The sequence below is a fragment of the Taudactylus pleione genome, unplaced genomic scaffold (genome assembly GCF_031769625.1).
Source record: "Taudactylus pleione unplaced genomic scaffold, aTauple2 ptg000122l, whole genome shotgun sequence".
Classification (NCBI taxonomy): Eukaryota; Metazoa; Chordata; class Amphibia; order Anura; family Myobatrachidae; genus Taudactylus; species Taudactylus pleione.
This window is the reverse complement of record NW_028284524.1, coordinates 6,013,003-6,036,839: the sequence shown is the minus strand read 5'-3', so window position 1 is coordinate 6,036,839 and position 23,837 is coordinate 6,013,003. Positions and strand designations below refer to the sequence as shown.

Here is a 23,837-nt window from a genome sequence, read left to right as displayed (position 1 = left end):
TTGTGACCCATTTGGGGATACAGGTAATCAAATTTTCTACTAGAAAGTGTGAAATCCTAATTAAATCTCTCTACGGCTGTTGACGCCAAGTGTACGCACCTTGCGTATGGCGATACGCAAATGTGGATGCAGTGTATGCAACGTGTGACGCATACGCAATATTGTAACACCACCAGTATGCGTAATAGTCGCTATCTTCGTATCAAAACACAATGTGAATTACAGTATTATATATATATATATATATTATACACACACACACACACACACAGTCAGGCGCACAAATATTGGGACTGACAGCATTTTCATATTTTGGCCTCTATTCACCACCACAATGGCTTTGAAATGAAACAAACAAGAAGTGCTTTAACTGCAGACTTTCAAATTTAATTTGAGGGTAATTACATCCAAATCAGGGGAACGGTGTAGGAATTACAACGGTTTCTTATGTGCCATATATTTATGCACCTGACTGTGTGTGTGTACACACATATATCACAGTATAATAATCTTAGGTGAAAACAAGTGAACACACACACGTTTCTGTGGTCCAACGCACAAAGGTAAATATTGTATTAAAAGGATATAACATTATTATCACAAGTTATACAGTGGTATAAAACAATTCAGAAAAAAACGTCAGAGTTACAAACCAGTATACATATGTTTGCATGCGCTCCCTGGATCCAGAGTACAGTCGTCACCAGATGACCGGTAGAATACAGCTACTACTCTCTGGACCAGGGGAGCCTAATTTATACAGTTAAATTATGGGCGTGTATAATAGCAGGCTGCGTTTTCTTCCATTGGTGCAGGGGCGGGATGTTTCCAGTTCACTGTGGGTCATTGGTTGGTTCAAACAGTGGGCGATGCCTAGGCTCAGAATGCTGTTGCAGATATTCACCTCTGGGTTCCCGCCAAAAAGCTAGTTCAAATCAACCATTGTTATATACTATATTAAACATAAATCCAGCTTTGCTAATATCTGCTTGCTGCAATGTGCGACAATCTATTCGCAATCACCGGCTTACTGCTAACACAATTCTGTTCATTATGACCCCAAACATGATGTTAACATGTGGTCCCGTCCCTGGACTATATGTATAGCTGGTTTGTAACTCTTTAATACATTTGTTCTTTGATGTAAACAGTTGGTTGTATGTGTGACTACTATTTGTAAATTATTTAGTAGGAGGCAGGTTTGTATTGTGTGAGCCACAAAAGCCAGGATATACAGTACCTTGCAAAAGTATTCGCCCCTCTTGGCTTTTTACCTTTTTTTTTACATTACAACCTGTAATTTATTTATTTTTTTAACCTGAATTTTATGTGATGGATCTGCACAAAATAGTCTAATTTGGTGAAGTAAAATGAGAAAAATATATATATAAAAAAAACTTTATAAATAAAATTCTGAAAATTGGTATGTGCAACCAATTACCTTAAGAAGTCACATAATTAGTGAAATGAAGTCCACCTGTGTGAAATCTAAGTGTCACATGATCTGTCAGTATAAACAGACCTTTTCTGAAAGGCCCCAGAGGCTGCAACACCACTAATCAAGAGGCATCACACCAAGACGACCAAGGAGCTCTACAAACAAGTCAGGGACAAAGTTGTTGAGAAGTACAATTCTGGGTTGGGTTATAAAAAAATAAAAATAAATAAATATCCAAATCATTGATGATCTCCCGGAGCACCATCAAATCCATCATCAACAAATGGAAAGAACATGGTACCACAAAAAAACCTGCCAAGTGAGGGCATGCCACCAAAACTCACAGGGCAAGGAGGGCATTAATCAGAGAGGCAGCACAGAGACCAAAGGTAACCCTGAAGGAGCTGCAGAGTTCCACAGCAGAGACTGGAGTATCTGTGCATGTGACCATAATAAGCCGTACACTCCATAGAGCTGGGCTTTATAGAAGAGTGCCAAGAAAAAAGCCATTACTTAGTGATAAAAATAAGAAGACACAATTTGAGTTTGCCAAAAGGCATGTGGGAGACTCCCCAAATAAATGGAGGAAGGTGCTCTGGTCAGATGAGACTAAAATTGAACTTTTCGGCCACCAAGGAAAATTATATATCTGGCTCAAACCCAACACATTCCATCAACCCAAGAACACCATCCCAACAGTGAAACATGGTGGTGGCAGAATCATGCTGTGTGGATGTTTTTCAAGCAGCAGGGACTGGGAAACTGATTCAAGTCGAGAAATATGGATGCTGCTAAATACAGGGATATTCTTGAGCAAAACCTGTTTCAGTCTGCCTGTGATTTGAGACTGGGAGGGAGGTTCACCTTCCAGCAGGACAATGACCCGAAGCATACTGCTAAAGCAACACTCGAGTGGTTTAAGGGGAAACATTTAAATGTGTTAGTCAAATCAAAGATCTCAATACCAATTGAGAATCTGTGGTCAGATTTCAAGATTGCTGTTCACAAGCGGAAACCATCCAACATGAAGGAGCTGGAGCAGTTTTGCCTTGAGGAATTGGCAAAAATCCCAGGGGCAAGATGTGGCAAGCTTATAGAGACTTAGCCAAAGCAACTTGCAGATGTAATTGCCACAAAAGGCGTCTTGAGAAAGTACTGAATTTAGGGGGGGGTGAATAGTTATGCACCCTGAAGTTTTCTGTTATGTTGCCCTAAATGTTGTTTGATTCACAATATCAAAAAAACAAAATACAACTTCACAGTTGTAGGCATGTTCTGTGAATGAAATGATGCACACCGTCAAACAATCCATTTTAATTCCAGGTTGTGAGGAAACAAAACTTGAAAAATGCAAAGGGGGTGAATACTTTTGCAAGGCACTGTATATAATGCATTAGAGATGTCACTATTAATTCTAATATAAATGTCTGATCTGTACTAAATATATATATATATATATATATATATATATATATATATATATATATATACACACACATCTTGAATACAACTTATAGTAAAATGTACAGATTATGGCATGAACAGGGTGTGTTAAACAAAATGCAGTCAGGAGCTACAATTAAAGAGCTGCATATCCTTACCATTCTGTATGTTATCTGACCTTCTTGTTGGTTTTCTTCAGACCAGAGACAGTTACCGTACAGGGTCTATTTGATCACCAACAAATTCCAATTGTCCAAGCTAACAATTGAAGCAAACATACAGTATTTACACTCCCAATCAATTAAAGTTCTATCAAAAGTTTTTGGACAGAACAATCTGATATTGTGTTTTAGGCCAATTTGAAATGTAAACTGGGATTTTGTTAAAGTCTGAAATATAAAAGGCATATTTTGTAGTGTATTTAATATTTTTGACTTCGACAAAAGAAAAAAAAATAATAATTATATATTTATGACAAGCCTGGGTCAGTCTGATTTGGGGTGTATGGCTCAATTTATATGAAAAAGAGGGAGATTATTATTAATAAAAATAAGAAATACTACTACAACACTTTGGGTTTTTTCTTCTTTTCAATAAAGCATCACATTAATTGAGCCGCTGTGGAGAACAGCATTATAACAGTGACATTGAAGTAAAGAGTGTATATTTCATGTGAAATCAGGGCAAAGAGGGCTGTGCTTCTATATAGTCTAAACTGCACTGAAAGCACACTGCAAAAATTAGCAGCCACCATAATCAAATATAATGCCAAATATAAAAAAAAACAAAAACAAAACTATTTGCAGGAGCAGACGCAAAAAACTGCGAGATAGTCGTTAGATTAAACAAATTGTTGCTTTAAAGGCAAAGAACAACCTGGTTTTGCATTTAAAAACTAAGTGGCGCTTCAAGTCTAATGACTATCTCGCCAGAATCACACAAATCGTGGGCTATTACATTTGTCCCATACAGTCTCCCTTCTTGTTAACAGGTCTTGCTGAAAGGTGCGTTTCCAAACAGGCTGCTTAACTGCTCTGCAGCCTAGTTTTTACAATAGCAGCTGTTGTACAGTACATAGGATGGTCTGAAATTCCTGTGCTAGACACTATAATCTGGGAGGGAAACAAAGATCAGGGCTCCGGCAAATCAACAAGAAATACTTACTGTACAATATTATATATCTAGATAAACATACACACTACAGTGGCTGATGTGGGCTGGCATACGGCAGTATACCATACCGCTGCATCTACCATGCTTTCATTGTGCAACTGTCAAATTCCATTCACTTATATTATCCATATTGACAATTTTAAGTGTCCATTTCTGCTACAATATATATTTCCAGCACATAAGAATATAATCTAAAGCTGGGAACACACTAGACGATATTTGAATGATTTGACGATTTCCGACGAATAGGAATAAAAAAAATCATGTAGGGTATACCCACTATGTAGGGCAAAGCGCTCTTCCGTGGGGTCGTCAGCCGCATCGTCAGGTCGGCCCTACATGCAGCTCAATCGGTTAAAGCGGCTGTAGTGGGACGTGACAGGGACCGACACATCGGGTGGTCTGACACCGGAACGTCTAATGTGTACCGGCCGGCCGGTATGCGCTTGTGCAATTGGGATTACAAAACAATGCTGTAAAGCATCTACGGATTTTGTTGAGTAAGGTTGGCACCGAAAAGTCTTTGATTTGAGCACCTCCAGTTAGACAGTCCAGGACTATAATATCATCAAGATATAATCAATGGCAGAGCTCCCATTATTTCAGTCTAAAAATGTTGAAACTAGGTTTCAAATTTTTGAAACACAGCACAGCCTATGTCTTGTGTATTAACATGCACTACTCGTATGCTTGACTGTATTGTCAAAAGCATAATGGATGGAAAGATGCGCCTAAAATATACATTATTTTTCTGTAAAACATCTAAGGATCCCACGGTTCATAAAGTCAGCAGCTATGTCACATCATAGCAAAGCATAATGGTTCTGTTGCATCCATTGCAGTATCCACCACCTTGATACATAATGGCTGCCAGCCACTGGCATAAGCAAACATTTTAATAATAAAGTGTATAAATAGATGTCTCTTACAAAGTCAACTTTGGAAAAAGATTAGGCTCACCTAAATGTTTCCTATGACTATTCTATCCAGTGTATGTTCCTGGCTCTGTGCTTTGGTTGCTATACACAGAAAGAACAGTCATTTGAGGTCTGCGTGACTCTTCAGCAAGCCTCAGTTATACGGATAGACTGGCTGGCAGGACATGTACTCTATAACAACATGGGGCTGTAATTTTGGAGATCAGGGCACTGCCAGGTTAATCCTTTAGGTGAAAAAAAAATAATTACACTGCGTGAAGTAGTGGGCAGTCAATCAGATAGAATGGGTTTAATAGCTGTCAGGGCTCTATCCCTTGTCTGCTCTGTGAAATCTGGGTTACACAGACAGAACTGTGACGGGACTGAGAGGTACTTATTAGAGGACCTGCTAAGTGACAGCTTCTGGTGCTCAGTGGAAGGGAGCTGTCCTTTATAAGGGAAAGGGCACTTTGGAACATAATTATTACCTAACACGGTCCTTTAAATGCTGTGTTCCAAGAGCAATTCTGAAAACTTCAAATGAAAGTGAAAACTGCTCCACGTACCTTACATTACACATAATTTATCAACTAAAATAAGGGAAGAAAAAAAAAAAATATATATATATATATATATATATATATATATATATATTCACTGTCAGACGGCACTCACATGTAGAAAACTCCAGCGCCTCTGATGCCTTCCACAGATAATCCCAACCTGGGACCCCAATCAAAATGTATCCAATGCACAGCAGCACTCAGGTATTATTATAATATATCACATACGCAGTTTAATGCCGATGCTTCTTTAATGCATCATCAGGGTACAATATATATTATGCAGTGTTATACAGACTAACATTAATCTATCACCTTGTGGCAGTAAACACGGGGAGAACATATAAACTCCATAGAAGTCATATCCTCTATTCTGACCCAGTAAGAATAGGGGTTATAGCCAAGCACCTCAAGACAGCCATGTTAACCACTGTGCTATTGGCTGACCATCACAAAAACCTTTGACATGGGGGTGTTCTATGCAAAGAGCTTACAGATAATATACCCTATGCCTGCATGACGAAAACATGAAACAAAAAAAAAAAGGTACACTGTTGCGCAATCAAATGTACTTTAATACACGGCAACCAGATAACTGCTGTCATTTTCTAAACTACTGCAATCTAATCGGTTGTCATGGATTAAAGCACACAGCCCTACGTTTTTAAAGACATCCCATGTTCCAATAACCAGGACACGAGAGCAGAATCCATCCATGCGATAACTTTGTACATATGTTCTCACTTATAAGGCAACACTTCACTAGCTCATTGCCCCTACATAACGTTTTTATGTGTCCAGAGCAGAGGATTGAGAAACAGTTTACTAATGAGTCAGTTCTATGGAGGACACACTTACAGGATGATTCATTACATGCACTGCAATGTTTAAAGTTATAATACAAAATGTAATTTCAAACAAAGCCATCACAAATAGGTGTCTAGTAACCATAGAAAAAACAATAGCAACCATAACAAAAAAAAATAAAATTAAAAAAAAAAGTACTGTACCACTACATAGTGTACCGCTGCCCATACAAAATGGAGCCAGTCAATTTGTGATCTCCAAATGATTAAGTACGCAAACTACCAATACACTAGGGACTATTGCAATGGTCCCAAACTGTGTGCCGTGGCACCCAGGGATGCCTCGGGTTGGCGGTCCAGAATCCAATCAAATTATTAATGTAGAATGTAATTGGCAGCCACTGGCACTGGTTTTGCCCATCATAAAATATGTGGACGAACAATCACAGCCCTGTCCAGCACCACATAACTGACCCAATTTACTTAATTTAATCATTTTTGCAAATTTCTCAATAAGACATTTTGGCCTAGGGGTGCCGTGAATAAAATGCTGATTCTCCAAGGAGCCTTTATTCAAGAAAGTTTGGGAACCTCTGGATTATTATTGACATCACTAAAGAAGTGACACAAAGGGGACAGAAAGTCTTACATGTGACAGAACTGTAGTGGAATTTGTCAATAAATCAAACCCCCCACCCCACCCATATAGACAACACCTGGATAAGAATAGAATGCAATATACCAAATAGCTGAAAACCTTCAGCCCATCACCTCAGTTGCATAAGAACGTGTCTGTGCTCTCAGGTAATATAATATTACAGTATATGCGAATGGCCATCCTGCTCAAAGATTGATGAACTGGTGGACTGGCCCCTACTGTACATAGAGGAAATTACAAACAGGAGGCAATTAAAACTAATGAGAAACATCTTCATTTTCTGCTGCAGAAATCTCTCCTGGTGCACAGGCAAGGCCATGGTAGGGAGGCCCCTCGCAATAGAGAAACATAATAAACATAATAGGCCCCGCGCAATAGAGACACAATAGAATTTGGTAAAACTACAGGTCCTTCTAATTTACCCCTTTTCTTTCCTATTGTCTATCTAAATCTTAACAGCAGTCATGTGTTGGCCCTATTCATTTTACAACTCTCTATCACCACTGCTGACAGACTCGTCCATGGATTATCGCCCTTTGGCCTGATACCCACTAAAACTAGTAAAAGACAGTTAGTAGCATGTAAAGAGATATGAAAATAAACTTCATTCTATTAAAATGGGAGCAGATACCAATGCACATTGTTACATGCATTGGTCTCGTTTTGAAACTTCTTGCAGCAGTTTGTACAATTTGTGACATTCACCAGTTTTCTAAGAGGATGTAGAATGGATGAGGGTTAGACAGTGCATTTTAAAGCAGATCAAGCACATATAAGCCATGTAACAAATAAACACAGAAAATGAGCAACGTCACATGCACCCTTATACCAGGTACACACTAGACAATATCTCGTCCAATCTGACCAGATCAGACGAGAAACCAGGCACATTGTCTAGTGTGTACCTGCTATGTTGCCGACGATGCGGGCTCCTGCATGTTGTCAGCAACATCACCCTACGGACCTGCATGCAGGTCAGATGGGCGACATAGTGAGGGCCATGCTGCCGAATGAAGCATGGCCAATGTGTACCGGCCTTTACTCATATTTTCATGTATATTAATAAGAAATGTAAAGTCAGTCTATAATGGCCATGTTCTTCCACTAGTTCCATACCCACTGATGTTTTTTTTGTATGAGAGTTTGTTTAAAAATGCGTGTGACATGCAATCGCACTTCTTGTGTTTGCTGCCACACATTTTAAAAGAGTTTGGAATTCTAGGCTTCCGCAGCGCAACAAAGAAAACAAGATGCGTTCTGAAAGGCCAGAAGCTTGAATGAACACTAACGCCAGCAAGACTAGAAGCAATGATTTCTAGTGTAACACCTGTTTACTAGCATAAACCACTAATTAAACTAATGTAACTGCCAGTGGGTTCAGCTTTTCACAGTACTTTGGTCGGTATGCAGTTGGGAAGCCGCCGGACCTAATCCCGACCGCCAGCTACCTGACTGTCTATTCCTGGCAAGGGTCTAAAGACAGGCGTCAAAATCCAGACACCTGTCATTCGACATACGTCGGGAGCCCGACGCCTGGCATCCCGATCGAAGGGACGCCGGGCGTGGATAGCCGCGGGGTGGGTGGTGGGAGGATAGGGTTAGGCACATCCCCGGGGGACTTAGGTTTAGGCAGTGGGGAAGGGGGGGTTAGTTTTAGGCACCCCTAAGGGAGGTTTAGGGTTATGGGGTAGAATAGGTTAGCAGATACTTACCTTAGGGCGATCGGGATTTTCACTGCTGCCGGGATTCGAACCGCCAGCCATGCGTCTGGCAGTAAATCATACAGATTCCCTTTGGTCTTCTGTCAACTTCAAATTGGGTCCCCTTACAGTGGCAAACGCAGGATTTCTATAGGGGGGGGGGGGGGGTTCTAAATGCTTGATTCTAGAGTGAGCGTGGCAAGGCCATGAAGAGGAAAAAATTAGCACTTAACCAGCATTATACAAAGTGTATTGTGTGTCATAATTCCAGCATATACAGGACCAGTGATAGCAGTCAACCATTAAATGTTGCAGTAGAGCCATTCTGTCTGAGCTAAATATTTTTATTTCACATGTGCGTGCTCAATTCCAGATGATGGGAGGAAAACGGGAGTCTGGTTGAGCTGCAGAAGAACCTAGAACTGCCCTGGACATATATTTATACATTGGTCTCCTTATGCACTGGATAGTGTATTAATATATGGTATTCATAATTAACCCTATTGTTTGTTTGTCTATAGCATTGCACCCCTCATGGTGCAGTTTCCAGATCTCCTAGTTGGTGCACAGGTGTATTTATTACTGGCTGACACAGTTTAAAAGATTAACAGGTGGTGCTAATTTTTTCATTTGTGATACGGAGAACATGAATCCTAGTAAAATTCTTTTATATTACTATATGTATTGTGATCATGGAGTGGGCTGGGGAGGGAGGTTTCCAGGCAACCAGAAATGCCCCTGTGTTTGCCTATTATTAAAAAAAAATAAAAAAAATGATCAAAATATCTCCATCGTCATCGTATGTGCTCTGTTCCTCGTGTTCTCCAATTTTGTGAGTGCTTTAAAAAAAAAAATTATAAAAAAAAAAACACATATATATATATATTTTTTTTTTATTATTATTATTATTAGTAGACTAAATAATATATATCTATTAAATACTAGAGTCCCTTAACATTTACCAAGGGCATGCTTCGCTCAACTGTAAGCTCACTAGCAGCTCCTTGCAATCTCATATGCCTGCAGTGAAAGAGTTAACACCAGAGGACCCAGGAGAGCACATTACAAGGAAATGTTTCATTCCCAAATGGCTTCCTGAAGTGTGTGCTGCCTGCAGGACAAATAAATATGTCAGAGGCACAAAAAGGGAGAGTGACAAATCTATAGGAAGATATTACAGCACAACAGGACGGACAGTAAAACACAGAATACTGCTACAAATGGCACACAGTGAGCAGGGACACATGCAGACCAGGAATATGCAGAGCAGTGTCCTCTGGTAAATACAACTGTTACACAAGAAACTTCTGACACCGATTATCTGTTGCTTATTTGACAATGTGGCGAATGCAGTTAGTAGGTAATTGTTTAGCAGACAAACGCAATACGGCAAGATCAATAACTTGTTCATGGGTTTTAGAAATGTGTTATATGACTTTGTTATGGCACAGGAAGAGACACTCTCACTACTGGTGTCAAAGGGTAATAGTTACAGAACAGCTTGTGGTGAGGCCCCCATACAAGGTGCGAAAGCACGGTGCGAGGTGACAGGGGATCAGTCATCCGACATATTGGGCGGTCCGCACACTGTGCGATCGGGTGGCCGACCGCCCAATATGCCAACCCCCCCTCTCTCACCCGCATAGCAATCTATGGGATCGCACATCTCATCCCTTGATCTTATAGTCCTGCAGAGAGATCAGGGGGTGCGATGTACGATCTCTCGGGAACGCGTTCGGCCCGACATCAGGGCTATACACAGTATGATATAGCAGGCAAATTGCACCAATCAGTCGGATCACCTGCTTTATCGCCCCGTGTATGGGGGCCTGTAGATTGGTTAGGTCACAGGGCCAACATGCGAGCATCAAAGCACCACTGTACTGCCCTTCAAGTGTCAGCATGTCACCATTGTGGGACCTGGTACACCAAGTGTCAGCGTGCCATCATTGGGGGACACCAATGGCTCGATTCAATTGATAGCGAAGTAAATAGCGCAGGGAGTGAGCTCCCGGTGCTATTCAATTCTGCACGCTGTTAGGTAGGGGAATGCCCATTCTCCAGCCTTAAACAGGGTGTTTAGTCGCTAGAACAGGCATTCTCTGACTAAACTTCCCGGCAGGATGCCGTTTTCCCAGCATTAAGGGCAGAAAACAGCATCGCGCCTGTACTTCTGTCGGATTTCTGCTCTGAATTGAATAGCGCCAGGGCAGACCTGCTGCTGCCTGGAAGATGGTCGTTCAGTGTGTATGAACGACCGTCATCTACAGATATATCTGTTCAGTGTGTACCCACCTTAAACCCTGCCCATGCTCAATAAACATTTACAAACAGATAACAGAGTAACAATTACATAGGGAAAAAAGAAAAAAGTGTATTCAATTACAGTTCAAACAGCACATACAAACCAGCTCTTAACTGTCCCAAGTCAAATAAAAAATTAAATCGGCTCATGGGATCTGTCTAGTTTACTTATTAAAAGTGGTCTGTTTGTTTTTTAGGATAGAATGGTCGTTATCCCAAGTTGAATTGCCCTTTTTTTTTTACTTCTTTGGATCGGCTGAAAGTTTGATCCAGGCGCAAATAAAACTATTGTATATAACATTAACAATAAGCACATTAGTAATCAACAGTGACGATTACTATAAGCACACTGGCGTATGATCTCATACAGATACATTATATCAGCACAATACAGTATTCAGGAATTAGGATAACCATTATGAACTATGTTAGAATTTAGTCAGGTGGTTGTTTTTTGTTAACTAGAGATTATAATGAATCCAAATGATGCTAATTTTCTAATTACATATACCCCAGGGTTGTTGTATGTATAAACTAAATCAAACAAGCTTTCTTTCTTCCTGCACAAGAAAAAGTAAACTCATCAATCACCCTGATATCAGCTAAGAATTTAGGTTGCATTTAAATTATTTCAGATTGCCGACTAATAATATATCACATTGATAGAGCTCTGATGCACTTGAGGGGACACTGCCCTTTCATAAGTTACCAAAACCCCGCAGAGGCATGTACACAGAATTTAATGCATTTATTCTTAACCAGGACCAGACAATTGAGGCTATAGACCACTATATGATAAAAGAGCAAGCCGAGTACCGATTTATACAGCCTCCACCAGCAGTAACATTTTAATCAGATGGCTATTTTTTTTTTTTTAATGAAAGTTGCTAGCTGTAATCAATGCACATAGAGGGCCTGATTCAGAGACCGACGGAATTGCAGAGCCGCAGACAAGTGGCTGTGCACTTCCGTCCATCTGAATGCAAATGCAGAAGGTGTTCGATAGCTCCTTGCTGCATTTGCGAGCACCATCGAAACCCATGATCGCGATGGTTGCTCTTTTAGTCAGGCTATGGGAGCTAAAGCTTCCCACAGCGTGACTGCATGCTCAGTGGCACAAGGCACGGGCTAGCATGGCAGTCACCCAGAGCGCCATAACCTGAAGGGCACAGCCCTGCCTGAAGATTATTGCACTGACCACCATCCGGCTCTGGAAAAACCCGCCCACACCTGCTGGCGTTATTGGTATACACTCAGAGTGCAGAGAAGGGGCAGAAGCACAGGACGACGCTGGGCGCTAAGAAAGCTAGCGTCGGCCCTGTGGGTGCTGCCCACTTCAGAGGCCAGGAATTTGCATCCGTCCACGCAGACCCTGGCCTCATCCATCCCGGAAAACAAGGGTTACATGCCCCCGTTTCTGGAAACGTTGCCCAGTCACGACCCCCGCTTCCCCCTCCCAAACGACGCAGCATGGGGGAGGGCGGGAGGGGAAGGTCTGTGCAGAACCGGAAACATCGGAGATGTACGTTCATCCACGGATGAACGTACATCTCTGCATCAGGCCCAGATTGTAATGTATCCATTAGCAGATGTTTTTCTGAATGATGAAAGACAAAAGATATCTACTGAAAATTCAGGTGGCTGTGCTGAAAGATATCGGTCACGTACATGACAGATTTTTGCAAAAGACGAACGATGAACGATACTGCATGACATCATTCAGGGAGTGGATATTTTTCTCTCCAGTGCTTTGTAGCTGCTGTTAATATCGTTCGTCGTTTACCGCATATAAACTATGCGATAATTGACCAACATGTTGGAGACGAAAGATAAAATTTATCGGCCGCGGGAGTGCGCATCTGTCATCGTTCAGGGCCTATCCATTAGCAGATTATTATTACCAGTTATTTATATAGCGCAAACATATTCCGCAGCGCTTTACAGAGAATATTTGGCCATTCACATCAGTCCCTGCCCCAGTAGAGCTTACAATCTACACACTAGGGTTAATTTATGTTGGGAGCCAATTAACCTACCAGTATATTTTTGGAGTGTGGGAGGAAACCGGAGCACCCGGAGGAAACCCACGCAAGCACAGGGAGAATATACAAACTCCACACAGGTAGGGCCATGGTGGAAATCGAACTCACGACCTCAGTGCTGTGAGGCAGTAACACTAACCATTACGCCGTCTGTGCTGCCCCGTTCAATTTATCTACTAATGGATAGGCCCTTTAAGCTCTCACAAGCAGGGCACTCTTCCCTCATGTGCTATGCCTTCCCTCATTTATACCATAATTTTCTGCCCAATGCATACAATGGCATCTTTCCCTTGGATATTAGGACTACTGATGCAGCAAAGTTTATAATCCATGTCCTTAAATGTTCTTCTCTACGGTTTCGGTCTATGTACCTTCTAAAGGTACTGGAGGTCTCCTTGTGGTTTCATAACTAAATGATAATAATAATAATAATAATAATAATAATAATAAAGCAGGTTAAAGTTACATTGCTAATTGGTTAAGTCATACCACAGTTATTTATTTACCAATTTTTTTACACCCCCTCAATAGTTCTGCCACTTGTATGGAATATATATTATAGTATACATAGAATTTATATTAAATATTTCCCATGATTAAATGGTATAGTTAAGATATTAAGAGGAATAAAGTGTGAGGAGACCATAATCTATTGTGTGCACATGGGCAGGTCTGTATTAGACATGAACCCTTATTTTCCATACAGACATACCAAGACTTAATTAGATATAATTATTATGTGATTACAGAAAACCATAAACTTGGAGGGGACACTGTAATAAGATAAAAGGGCTGGCTTATGTCCCAACACACAGCCAGGTCTGTTCTCAGAGACTAATACCATGGGACAAAGTTAGTCATCCCCATGCAATCACTTTTAGTGTTATAACAGGCAGTTTTACTTTCCCAACACAGAAAGTTACAAAGCCTCACAGACATGGAAGAATTTAATGATGTCCTTGTTCTACCTCAAAGTATTGCCGCAATGCTTCAGGGCAGATCAGTCACATTATGGGGGTGGGGGAAGAGTGTCATACTTACCGGACAGGTTTCTTCTGCACTTTCTGGGGGTCAGGCGGGTTGTAGGGGATGATCTTGGGCTCAAAGTTCTCATTGGTGTGAATAGCAGCAGCTACTGAATTGGGTTTCCTCACAACACTTAAATCATCCCCAGAGTCAGCGAGAACCCCTTGACCCCCAGGTAGTCTTGCCCCACTTCCACAGGGCTCCTCCACCCAGGTTACACTGATCAGGCTGAGTGTGAAGCCCAGAGATATACCGACCACCACAGGGCCCACAGGCCGCAGCAAGGACAGCACCATGGACAGTCTCATTTCCACCTAGACCAGGAGTCACCAACCAGCATCAAGAGCACCGAACCACAGGTTTGCAAGCTTCACTTAAACAGTCACTGAGTCGAGGTCATCACCAGTCTGGGCAACCAGCAAGTGAAGAGTAAAAGATAGGTATTAGGATGTAAAGCAGGAGAACAGACTCTAGGGATAGGGATTTAGTAACAGCAGAGACAATTGGGAAACAGCAGTAGCAGAGAAGTATTGGGATGCTGTAGCAGAGGATAGTAGTAATGTAGTGGTGGAGGATAGGGGTTTTGCAGTAGCAGAGAAGTATTGGGATGCTGTAGCAGAGGATAGTAGGAATGCAGTGATGGAGGATAGGGGTGTTGCAGTAGCAGAGAGGTTTTGGGATGCTATAGCAGAGGATAGTAGGGATGTTGTGGTGGAGGATAGGGGTGTTGCAGTAGCAGAGAGGTTTGGTGATGCTATAGCAGAGGATAGTAGGGATGTAGTGGTAGAGGATAGGGGTGTTGCAGTAGCAGAGAGGTATTGGGATTTAGTAGCAGAAAGAAAGATGCAGTAAAAAGATAGAAATGTGGTGAATGGTGATAGTAAGGACTTAAGGGTAAATAGGAGTATAGTAGCACCAGCAGGGGATGTTAAGGATGTAGTAGCAAAGGATAGTATGGATGTAGTGGAGGAAGATAAGGATCTTGTAGCAGAAAATATCAGAGATGTAGTGGTGTATAGTGATATAGTAGCTGTGTATAGCAAAGAATATCAGGACTGTAGAGGTGGAGGATAGGGAAGCAGTAGTAGCAGAAGAGGATAAGGATGTAGTAATAGAGAAGAGCAGAGGTGTAGTAGCAGAGGAGTACAGGTATGTAGTAGTGAATGATTGGGATGAAGCAGGTGAAGGTAGGGATGTGGGTCAGTGGCACTGGTCAGCGCCTTCTCTCCCGTTCGTCCTTCAGCTTCCCCCGGTCGCACAGTGTAAGTCAGGAACACCCTCCGCTATCTCCGCACGTCTCAGACACCGGTCTCCGTGTTCCATTCACTCCTCTTCCTCCTCCTCCTCTAATAACAGCTCCCAGCAACCGCCTGACGTGTCACCTCGCCGTCCCGCCCCTTCCAGGCTACGTCACTGCCTCTAGCCTTACGTCACGCCCCCCATAGCTCATTTCGAGGCCTAGAACGCAAAGGTAGTAAGAGTGGCGTCCCTGGATGCCGGCATGTGATTGGTTGCGTGAAGGGGGCGTGGTCAGCACAGCTAGTCGTTTATACTTAGCAATAATAGTTATTTACTCTGCACGATGAATACTGGATAAACTGAATGATTAGTGCATGGCTCCCTGCCTGACCCACTCAGCTAATATTATGCCTTTTCCTGGTCTTTTCCAATCTCATGGGTTACTCCCAATAAAAGAATGCAGCTGCAAAATAAAACGGAAAAGCAGACTATGGCCACTTTTTGAAATGTCTCAGGTTTAAATGGAGGAAGCAAATGGATTGTTCTGTCGTTATGTATGTGGCTGCAGTGCTGTCTAAAGGTGCCCATACACAGTGCGATATAGCAGCTGATCCAACGGATTGGTCCGATATCGCTGTTATAGCGTACAGTGTGGGCATGATATCGGCCAGTGCGCGGTCCCATGAGGTCGTACATCTGGCCCCCAGATCTTACTGCATGTTCACTTGATCTGGGGATGCGATGTACGATCCCATGGAGCGCTTTGTGGGTGGAGGGGAGTGCTGGCATATCGGATATCGGGTGGTCGTCTACCCAATCGCCCCGTGCGGGTGGACCGCCCGATATGTCGCAGTTCGGGGCACAAGGTGCAAATCGCATACCTTTAAGGTGCGCACACACTAGATGATATTTTACATGATTCACCCGATTTTGACGCATCGGAACGACAAATCGTGTAAAATATGTCCAAATTGTGAGTGGCCACTCCCGATCACGATGCGCGTACCCGCGAGTCGTACATCGCATCTTTAGATCTTGCCTACAGCAGGCAAGATCTGCCGATCTCGTACACAATGCATTGTAATCGATAAGGACGCATGATAGATCATTGGACACAGAGCTATAACTAGACTTTTTGGTGCCCCGCGCCAGAGAGATCATTGGCGCCCCCCCATTTTTTAAATAGGGGCATAAGATACTGTGGTGCACCTGAAAAAGGGCCATGGCCTCATGGGGAAAGGCCAGGGAAGAGATAGGGGAGGCCAGGAGATGCTGGGGATAAAAGAAGAGGAAGCTACAAGTGAGAATGATAATAAACAGGAAAAGTGACAGGCCCAAACAGCGCCCCCTGCCCTGCGGTGCCCTGTGCAATGGCACAGGTCGCACTACCCCAGTTACGGCCATGATTGGACACTTTTAAGCACGATATCGTGTCCTGGAGTGCCAGGGAGAATTGAATGGAAATCGCTTACGATATTACATCGTGAGCACATCGTCTAGTGTGTACGCACCTTTTCCTTTTATCCAAGTATCCCCTGGAGTTCCGGGGAGAATTCAAGGGAAATCACTCGTGCTAATGCATGACAATTCAAACGGATCAGACGCAATTGCATGAGACTCACAGACTACAAGGAACAAGACAACCCTCAAAAAACAATTCATTGACAAAGCTTACAAACCGGACAAGTTAGAACTCACCCTCGCACAGATAGGACAAGACACAACAGCATCCCATTCATCACACAATACAATACCCACGCAAAGACAGCATAAAACTCATTTTCAACAAACACTGGCACCTGCTACTACAAGACGAACAACTCGCGGACATCCTACCCACCAGACCCAAAGTCATCTAAAAAAAGGCACCAATATACACAATAAACTGGTACGTAATCACATCCCACCCCCGCAACAAACACAGAGCACCATCGACAACACCAAACAGCAGGTTTCTTCCACTGCGGAACCTGCACGAACTGCACCACCCTAAAGTATCGCAGTACTAATCCCACCATGTCATTCACCTCATCACAAACAGGAGAGACATATAAAATAAAGGAACACATCACATGCAACACTCCCAACGTTATCTATCTGATACAATGCCCCTGCAACCAACAGTACATAGGAAGAACCACAAGACCACTCAAAACCAGGATCACGGAACACCTCAGAAACATAACCAAAAAAACAGACAACCACAGCATTCCCATACACTTCCAAGAACACCACCAGAGCAACACCCTAGGCATCCGTTTCACAGGCATCAAACACGTCACGAGACACTGGAGGGGCGGCGACCACATCAAAATCCTCAACAAAGAGGAACTCCGGTGGATCCTCACACTCAGAACACTGACACCCAAAGGACTCAACATCGACAATGAAGTAAAATCAGTCATCACCAAATAAGCCCACTTAACGCTACCCGCACGCAGACAAACACCACATACCCCTGCCTCCTTACAAACCCAGCATCCCAGCCTACACGGAGCTTCACACCACTCACCCCCACCACACCTATAGGCTCCCCTACCCGTCACCCAGCTACGGACCCTCCCAACACACTATCACCTCACCAGCTCCCCCAAAGACACACACACCCCCCATACTCCACATCCCACCTCCCATATCCAGCCCGCAAGCACAGCACAGACTACTCAGCGGTTCTTCCTATCCTCATCCACCCCGCCAACCCCCCCGCCCCCTCCAGGACCTTGTAGTCCACCGCCTCCCCTAGACCCTCCGAACACACCATCAACACACTAGTCCCCTTACCCCACCAGATGCCCCCCCCACACTATGCATCCTACCTCCCATATCCAGTCCACATGTATAGCATGAAACACCCAGCGGTCCTTCCCAGCCTATGCACCATACTAAAAAATCTAGGTCCCGCACTGCACACCGCAACAACCCCCTCCCTCGCCACATGCGAGTGATACACACCCTTATCAGCTCCCCACCACTACCCCCTGTCTAACAAACACCCTCAAACCACCGCAGCACATACCAACCAGTTTCCACATACATTTAATGACAGCAATACTCACAACACCCACCCTTCCCCCATGCACATGATCACAACATCACCAGATGACCACCGACGACTCCTCTCCACGTCCGCACACTTTACCGCGAGGGGCGACTCACATCCCCGCCCCCCAGCCCTCCATTAACCCCCCCCCCCGTTCACATCTGCACCAACATCCCCGCACGGTTGCCATGCCAACCGCCACCCAACCAGAAAGGAGCCACGATGTCACCCGCAATCCTCGCCTCCTTCACCCGATCACACAGGATCCCCCAGAACACACCCATGCAGCCCGTTTTCCCATTGGCCACCCGCACCACGTGACTGCCGCACGATCAGCGCAGTCACATGACACGGCTCCTGCCCCCCTGCACGCATAGCACTACCAACACAGGATCATCTTTAACCTGTGTAGCCGCAGCCCCTCCCGAACCCCTAACAATGACACAATCAATCCACGGGACTCATATCACATGTGAACGGACACATCCTCACCTTCCCTAGCCCCATGACACAGCCACCTCTGCAACCAATCCCTACACACACCCACCCCCCATCTCCCCGACCACCATTGGCCGCCCACATCACATGATCACCACCACACCCGGAAGTATACTATTTAAACCCATGCTTGCAACACCACTCTCCTTACCTCCTTGAAGAAGGCAGAACCCCTGCCAAAACGCGTTGGTAAACCCACTTACCCCCACACTCCCAATCCACGGCTTGCTCCCACCGATGCCCCTCATCCCAACGGGGACCCCGGTGGCAGCAGCCGTCCCATCTTCGCTGCCCCCGCACTTGCTGGTACAAGCACCTATACTCCATCCTGAATCTCCCATGTAACACCTCAGGAGTGCTACTCACTTAGCCCGTCCCGGGCAGCCCACCCCCTTGCACAGGGGAGGCCAAAACCGCACCTCCGGCTCCCACAGGGGCACCCGCACCCCGCCTCAGTGACCCGGCAACAGCAACAGAAGCCCCAGCAGCAGACATACGCAGCTGCATCTACAAGCAACTAGCACCACTCAGATCTCCCTGATCAGCAGTAACCCATCTCCACTACCGCAGCAGCTCCACTCACCTGCAGCAACGTTACACCCCCATGGCCTCACCAACATAAGGCCGAACCTACCGGTAACAGACTCCGAGACTCTGATACACACGCGGGACGCCGCCAGGTATATACACCCACCCACCACACCTGCTTGGTACCCTTGCTCTCTCTCCCTCCCCCCCCCCCATCCTAGACTTCTTAAGACTGTCCACCATAGGTGCAGCAGGGGTCAATTGAACCGCGCGGCAAGGAGCCCCCTGAATGGGTCGACCCATCTCCCCAGTCTCTCTCTTTCACTCCCACCACCATATCCATCTTGTGCCCGGGACCACACAGGAGAAGCATTGTGACTTCCAATAAAACATTTACCCTCCACTATTGTGTCCGTCTCTCTCATTCATACGACTCACAATCACACCCAACACACCAGCAACCACATATACAATCCTAGACTCCCCAACTACAACTGCACACACAGGGCGAGCGCACTTTCTGTCCCCCACCTTCTCTATCATGAGCACATCATCATGAGTACTGTGTACGCACCTTTACCTTTTATCAGCGTATCTTTGGTGACCCTAGAGATAACTGTTCCTGTACTATCATTTGGATACATTACTAAGGTATTTATTATTTATGTTTAAGCCCTTTAACCATAAATCACCAGCTGATACATGACAAATATGCAGATACGTACCTCTACCTGTATGTAACTACAACTATGTGAATTCCATTATGATAATGCAATTGATCAAATGCAAAGTCCATCATGTAAATGTGACTCAGTATTGCCTGAGACAGTGAGAGGTGGGGTCCTGAGACAGTGAGAGGTGGGGTCCCTGTGTGCTCATTTCTAGCAGTTTTACCTGCGCTGTATTTTATTCTCTTCCATTGACATTGGACATTGTTGACATCATTCCAAAACTATTGTTAATACAAGTGTCTCTAAAGAAGCAGTTTGGGATGTGACATGTTTACTAATTTAAATAGCAATGGGATTATTTTATTAAGAAATTAAAATCAGGAATTGTGTGACTGCTCTGGAAAACAATATATGAGCTAATTGGATTAGTGGTGTCGTCTTTGAGGTCAGTAAACACTCAGCCTCCTGTGTGATACACAGGGGTAATAATAACTCTCCTAGCAAATAAAGGAGATAAAAGAAGACCGACAGCACACACTGGACATGCCATCTGAATATGTTGATAATGCTAATGATCTGTCCTCTCATCACGTAAAGCCATTGTCTCTGTATAAGGATACATGATGCACGTGAAATACTGCGACCTGGGAGTCATTTTCTTCATCCCTATGTGGTGCCACTGGCTACGTGACCAGACGAGAGACAGACAGCAGCCTGCAGCACATTGCTGGCCCCAGCGCTGATTCCATATGTATGCTGGAGCCAGGGCGTCCGTCCAGCTATACACAAACGACCAGAAGGTGTGTGTCCTGGAAACTGAGGGGGCTGCCACAGATGGGACCCCATGGCTCTGCTAATGTGAGAGTTGAAGTATTAAATAAATCAATGCAGATCCTTAAGGTGTTTAACATTAGCCCCCTGCCCCCCTCCCTCTAGCTCAGTAAAATCTGAACCTTTTGTTATTTTGTTTCTTCTTTTTTCGTAAATAACTGTTCATTGAAAAGTTTTCTAAAGTGAGGGGATGGGAAACAGAACGGAAAATAGGAGGAAGGGGGGTGGGAGGCATAAAGCACAACTAAAATACCTGACTAGTTACAGTAGATTAGCACATAGTGTTGCAAACAAAAGGAATACTAATACAATAAAAAAGGTATCTAAGCAAATCAAGAGCAATAAACAAGAGAGTAGGGGAAGGGGGGAGATGACAGAACAACGATACTCCTCTTTTGTTCTATGTTATTATCAGCTAAGATACTATTTGTTTGTTTGTACTGAAAAGCTCCCTGCTGGGTTTTTAAATAGATTTACTGCAATGTTGTCAGGCTTATTTTAAACACAGTTAACTCAGATGATAACCCCTTTACGTGCGAATGTTCACATTACTGTTTACTGAAATAATCTGCAAGTTACAGATGCCCATAGACGGCTCCATTACACATGCTGCAAATGTCCAGGATCTCCTCCCTGTTGGATGTTTGAAGAAATACATTTCCATCTATTTCTGTAATGTGCGCTGGCCTATGACTCCATCTACTGTACATGTACTACTCGTTATCTCCTCGTTGGTCTTCTCTTCCATACACTTCAGTTCAGCTCCTCCCACTATCTTTATGTCGTTTTTTATTGGCACAAAAACTACAAGTCCCATAACTCCTAGCGGAGACTACAATATGACGTCAGCAACAGTTGCAGATACTACTTGTAAAATGTTAAAACTACATTTCCCGACATGCTCTGAGCGCTATAACGCCGGAGAGTTACAGAGCAGGTGACGGTTTGTTAATATGTTATATATAAATATGTAATGTAATGTTATATATAAATATGTAATGTAATGTTATATATAAATATGTAACAACAAGTGTGTTAGATTTGGCTTTTTGCAAGACAGCCCAGTAATACATGTACATGAGTATGAGACGTCAGACTGGCTGTTTTAGAAAAGTAATGTAATGCATTTTAGTTCGTTTAATTAGAGAATCTAAACTAAGTATTTATATACTTATTAGGTTTCAATTGCAATTAAAACCTGTTATGTTTTAAATATTAACCTGATTTAGGCGAAGTGGTCCTATTAGTTGGAAGTGGATTTAATTAGCAAACCTGTTGTTCAGAGCTATAGGTCATAAACATAACTGGTAATAAACTAATAAGCTATATATAGCTATGCCAAAAATCACGTTGGGACTTGTACAGAGTGTTTCACTCGTTATTGGCCCCAAAGTATTTCTTACAACCTTTAAAGTAATTGACATCATTTAGTGAAATTTGACACCGCCCCATCTCGTGTGTGTGTGTGTGTGTGTGTGTGTTACGTGCTGATATGAACTGGGACACAGCTGAATGATGCACATTTATTGTCCAGACATACAGGAAAACTAAGTGCCGTATTTAATATGAGCCAAGCAGCGATACTTTTTCGCGGCCCGGACTTTTCGCCTACTTCGCCTGTTTTGCAGGCGGAAAAGTATCGCGCGCGTGCCCGCTTTACCCCGTATTCAGTTTGAAAGTACGCGAAAACGGGACCACGGCGAAACTTGAACAGGTGGAAAGTCCTGTCAGATTTGGGAAAATCAGCCTGACACCCCCCAAAAGATGCTCTGACATGGGGGTTCCCTATGGTACCCCCCGATTTGGCTTGCTGAAAGTATTGGGAGTTTTTAAACGGGCTCAATAGCTGCTAAATAGCGTTTTTCTATATGTGATGCAGAATAGTATACAGGAGTATTTTTTCCAGAAAATAAGTTATCCCAGCAAATTTGGGGTACTTGAAAATGGGGGTCAGCATATTTAATAGTTTCTAAAGTGAAGTTGAAAAAATCGTGAAAAATCCACCTTCCGCAAGCACCTGCAATCAAAAAAACACTTGGGGCATACTTGGGGACCCCCCCAGAGTCAAGTTTGCTAGTTTTTAACTTTGTACCCCAACTTTTTTTTTTGCCCCCTTTTTCAAAGTCATTTTTTGGGGTGTCCTTAAGTGTTTTTAAAAAATTTTTTGACACAGTCTACCTTTGGGGGACTGTCTGAAGGCTGTAGGGGGGTACCTGCAATGTTGCACCCTAAAACCCCAATTCTGCACTTTTTTCCGCCTACTATTGATAGGCGAAACTTTTTCGCCTACTACATTGCATTGACTTTCCGCCTAAGCGGAAAGTCTTTCAAATTGAATACGGGGTAAAGGCAAAACAGGCGAAAATGACGTCATTGCCGAAAAAGTCAATAAAGGATCTTATCGGCGCGTAACACGCAGACACAATGAATATGGACGCCTCAGTACACAACACCACTGTCAGAAGCAGGAATACCTACTGACTAGCAGTGGCGGCTGCAGAGGTGGGGCTGCAGCACAGTCCAAAATTCAAATAGGGGAACCACACCACCTGCCATCCTCACTGACATTCTCACTGGCAGTTGGTGTGGTTCCCCTATTTGAATTTTGGGCTGTGCTGCTAACTAGGGTGGTGAACAGCTGGTCTTCACTTTACACATGCGTGAATGCTGGCCTGGATGCTAATGGCGAACTCTTTCAACACTTGCTATGACTTCCTCATGTTTCTCATAGAACAAGGTACTTCTGTGTCAATTTTCACTAATTACTTCAATTACTTTATAAGTTATAAGAAAAACTTTGGGGCCAATAGTGAAACACCCTGTAGTTAATCCACTTCTGGAGAGACAGAGGTTGCCTAAGCCTGGTGCAACTCTAATAACTTATTATGATTTGTTTAAATAGCATATGCGCCAACCTCAATCATTTTACAGGGGATACAGGGCCTGATTCAGATTCCCCA

At 43.5% G+C, this 23,837-nt stretch overlaps 2 protein-coding genes across 6 annotated transcripts in view; one reads left to right on the top strand and one right to left on the bottom strand.

The window, feature by feature from the left end:
• Positions 1-15,481, bottom strand: part of CHPF (chondroitin polymerizing factor) — a 34,556-nt gene extending 19,075 nt beyond the window's left edge. Inside the window, exon 1 of the mRNA XM_088472296.1 lies at positions 14,086-15,481. Within this exon, the coding sequence (XP_088328422.1) occupies positions 14,086-14,378 (293 nt within the window). The 5' untranslated portion in view covers positions 14,379-15,481. The remainder of the gene's footprint in view (positions 1-14,085) is intronic.
• Positions 15,482-20,732: 5,251 nt separating this feature from the next.
• LOC148524023 (spermine oxidase-like) overlaps positions 20,733-23,837 on the top strand; it is a 60,337-nt gene continuing 57,232 nt past the window's right edge. For 3 of the 5 annotated variants that reach the window (XM_088472295.1, XM_088472294.1, XM_088472291.1), the window contains exon 1: positions 21,772-21,814. The gene's annotated coding sequence lies outside the window, so the exon portion shown is untranslated. Of the gene's footprint in view, positions 20,905-21,771; positions 21,815-23,837 lie in introns of those variants that run through there. The other 2 variants (XM_088472293.1, XM_088472292.1) reach the window with 2 other exon arrangements.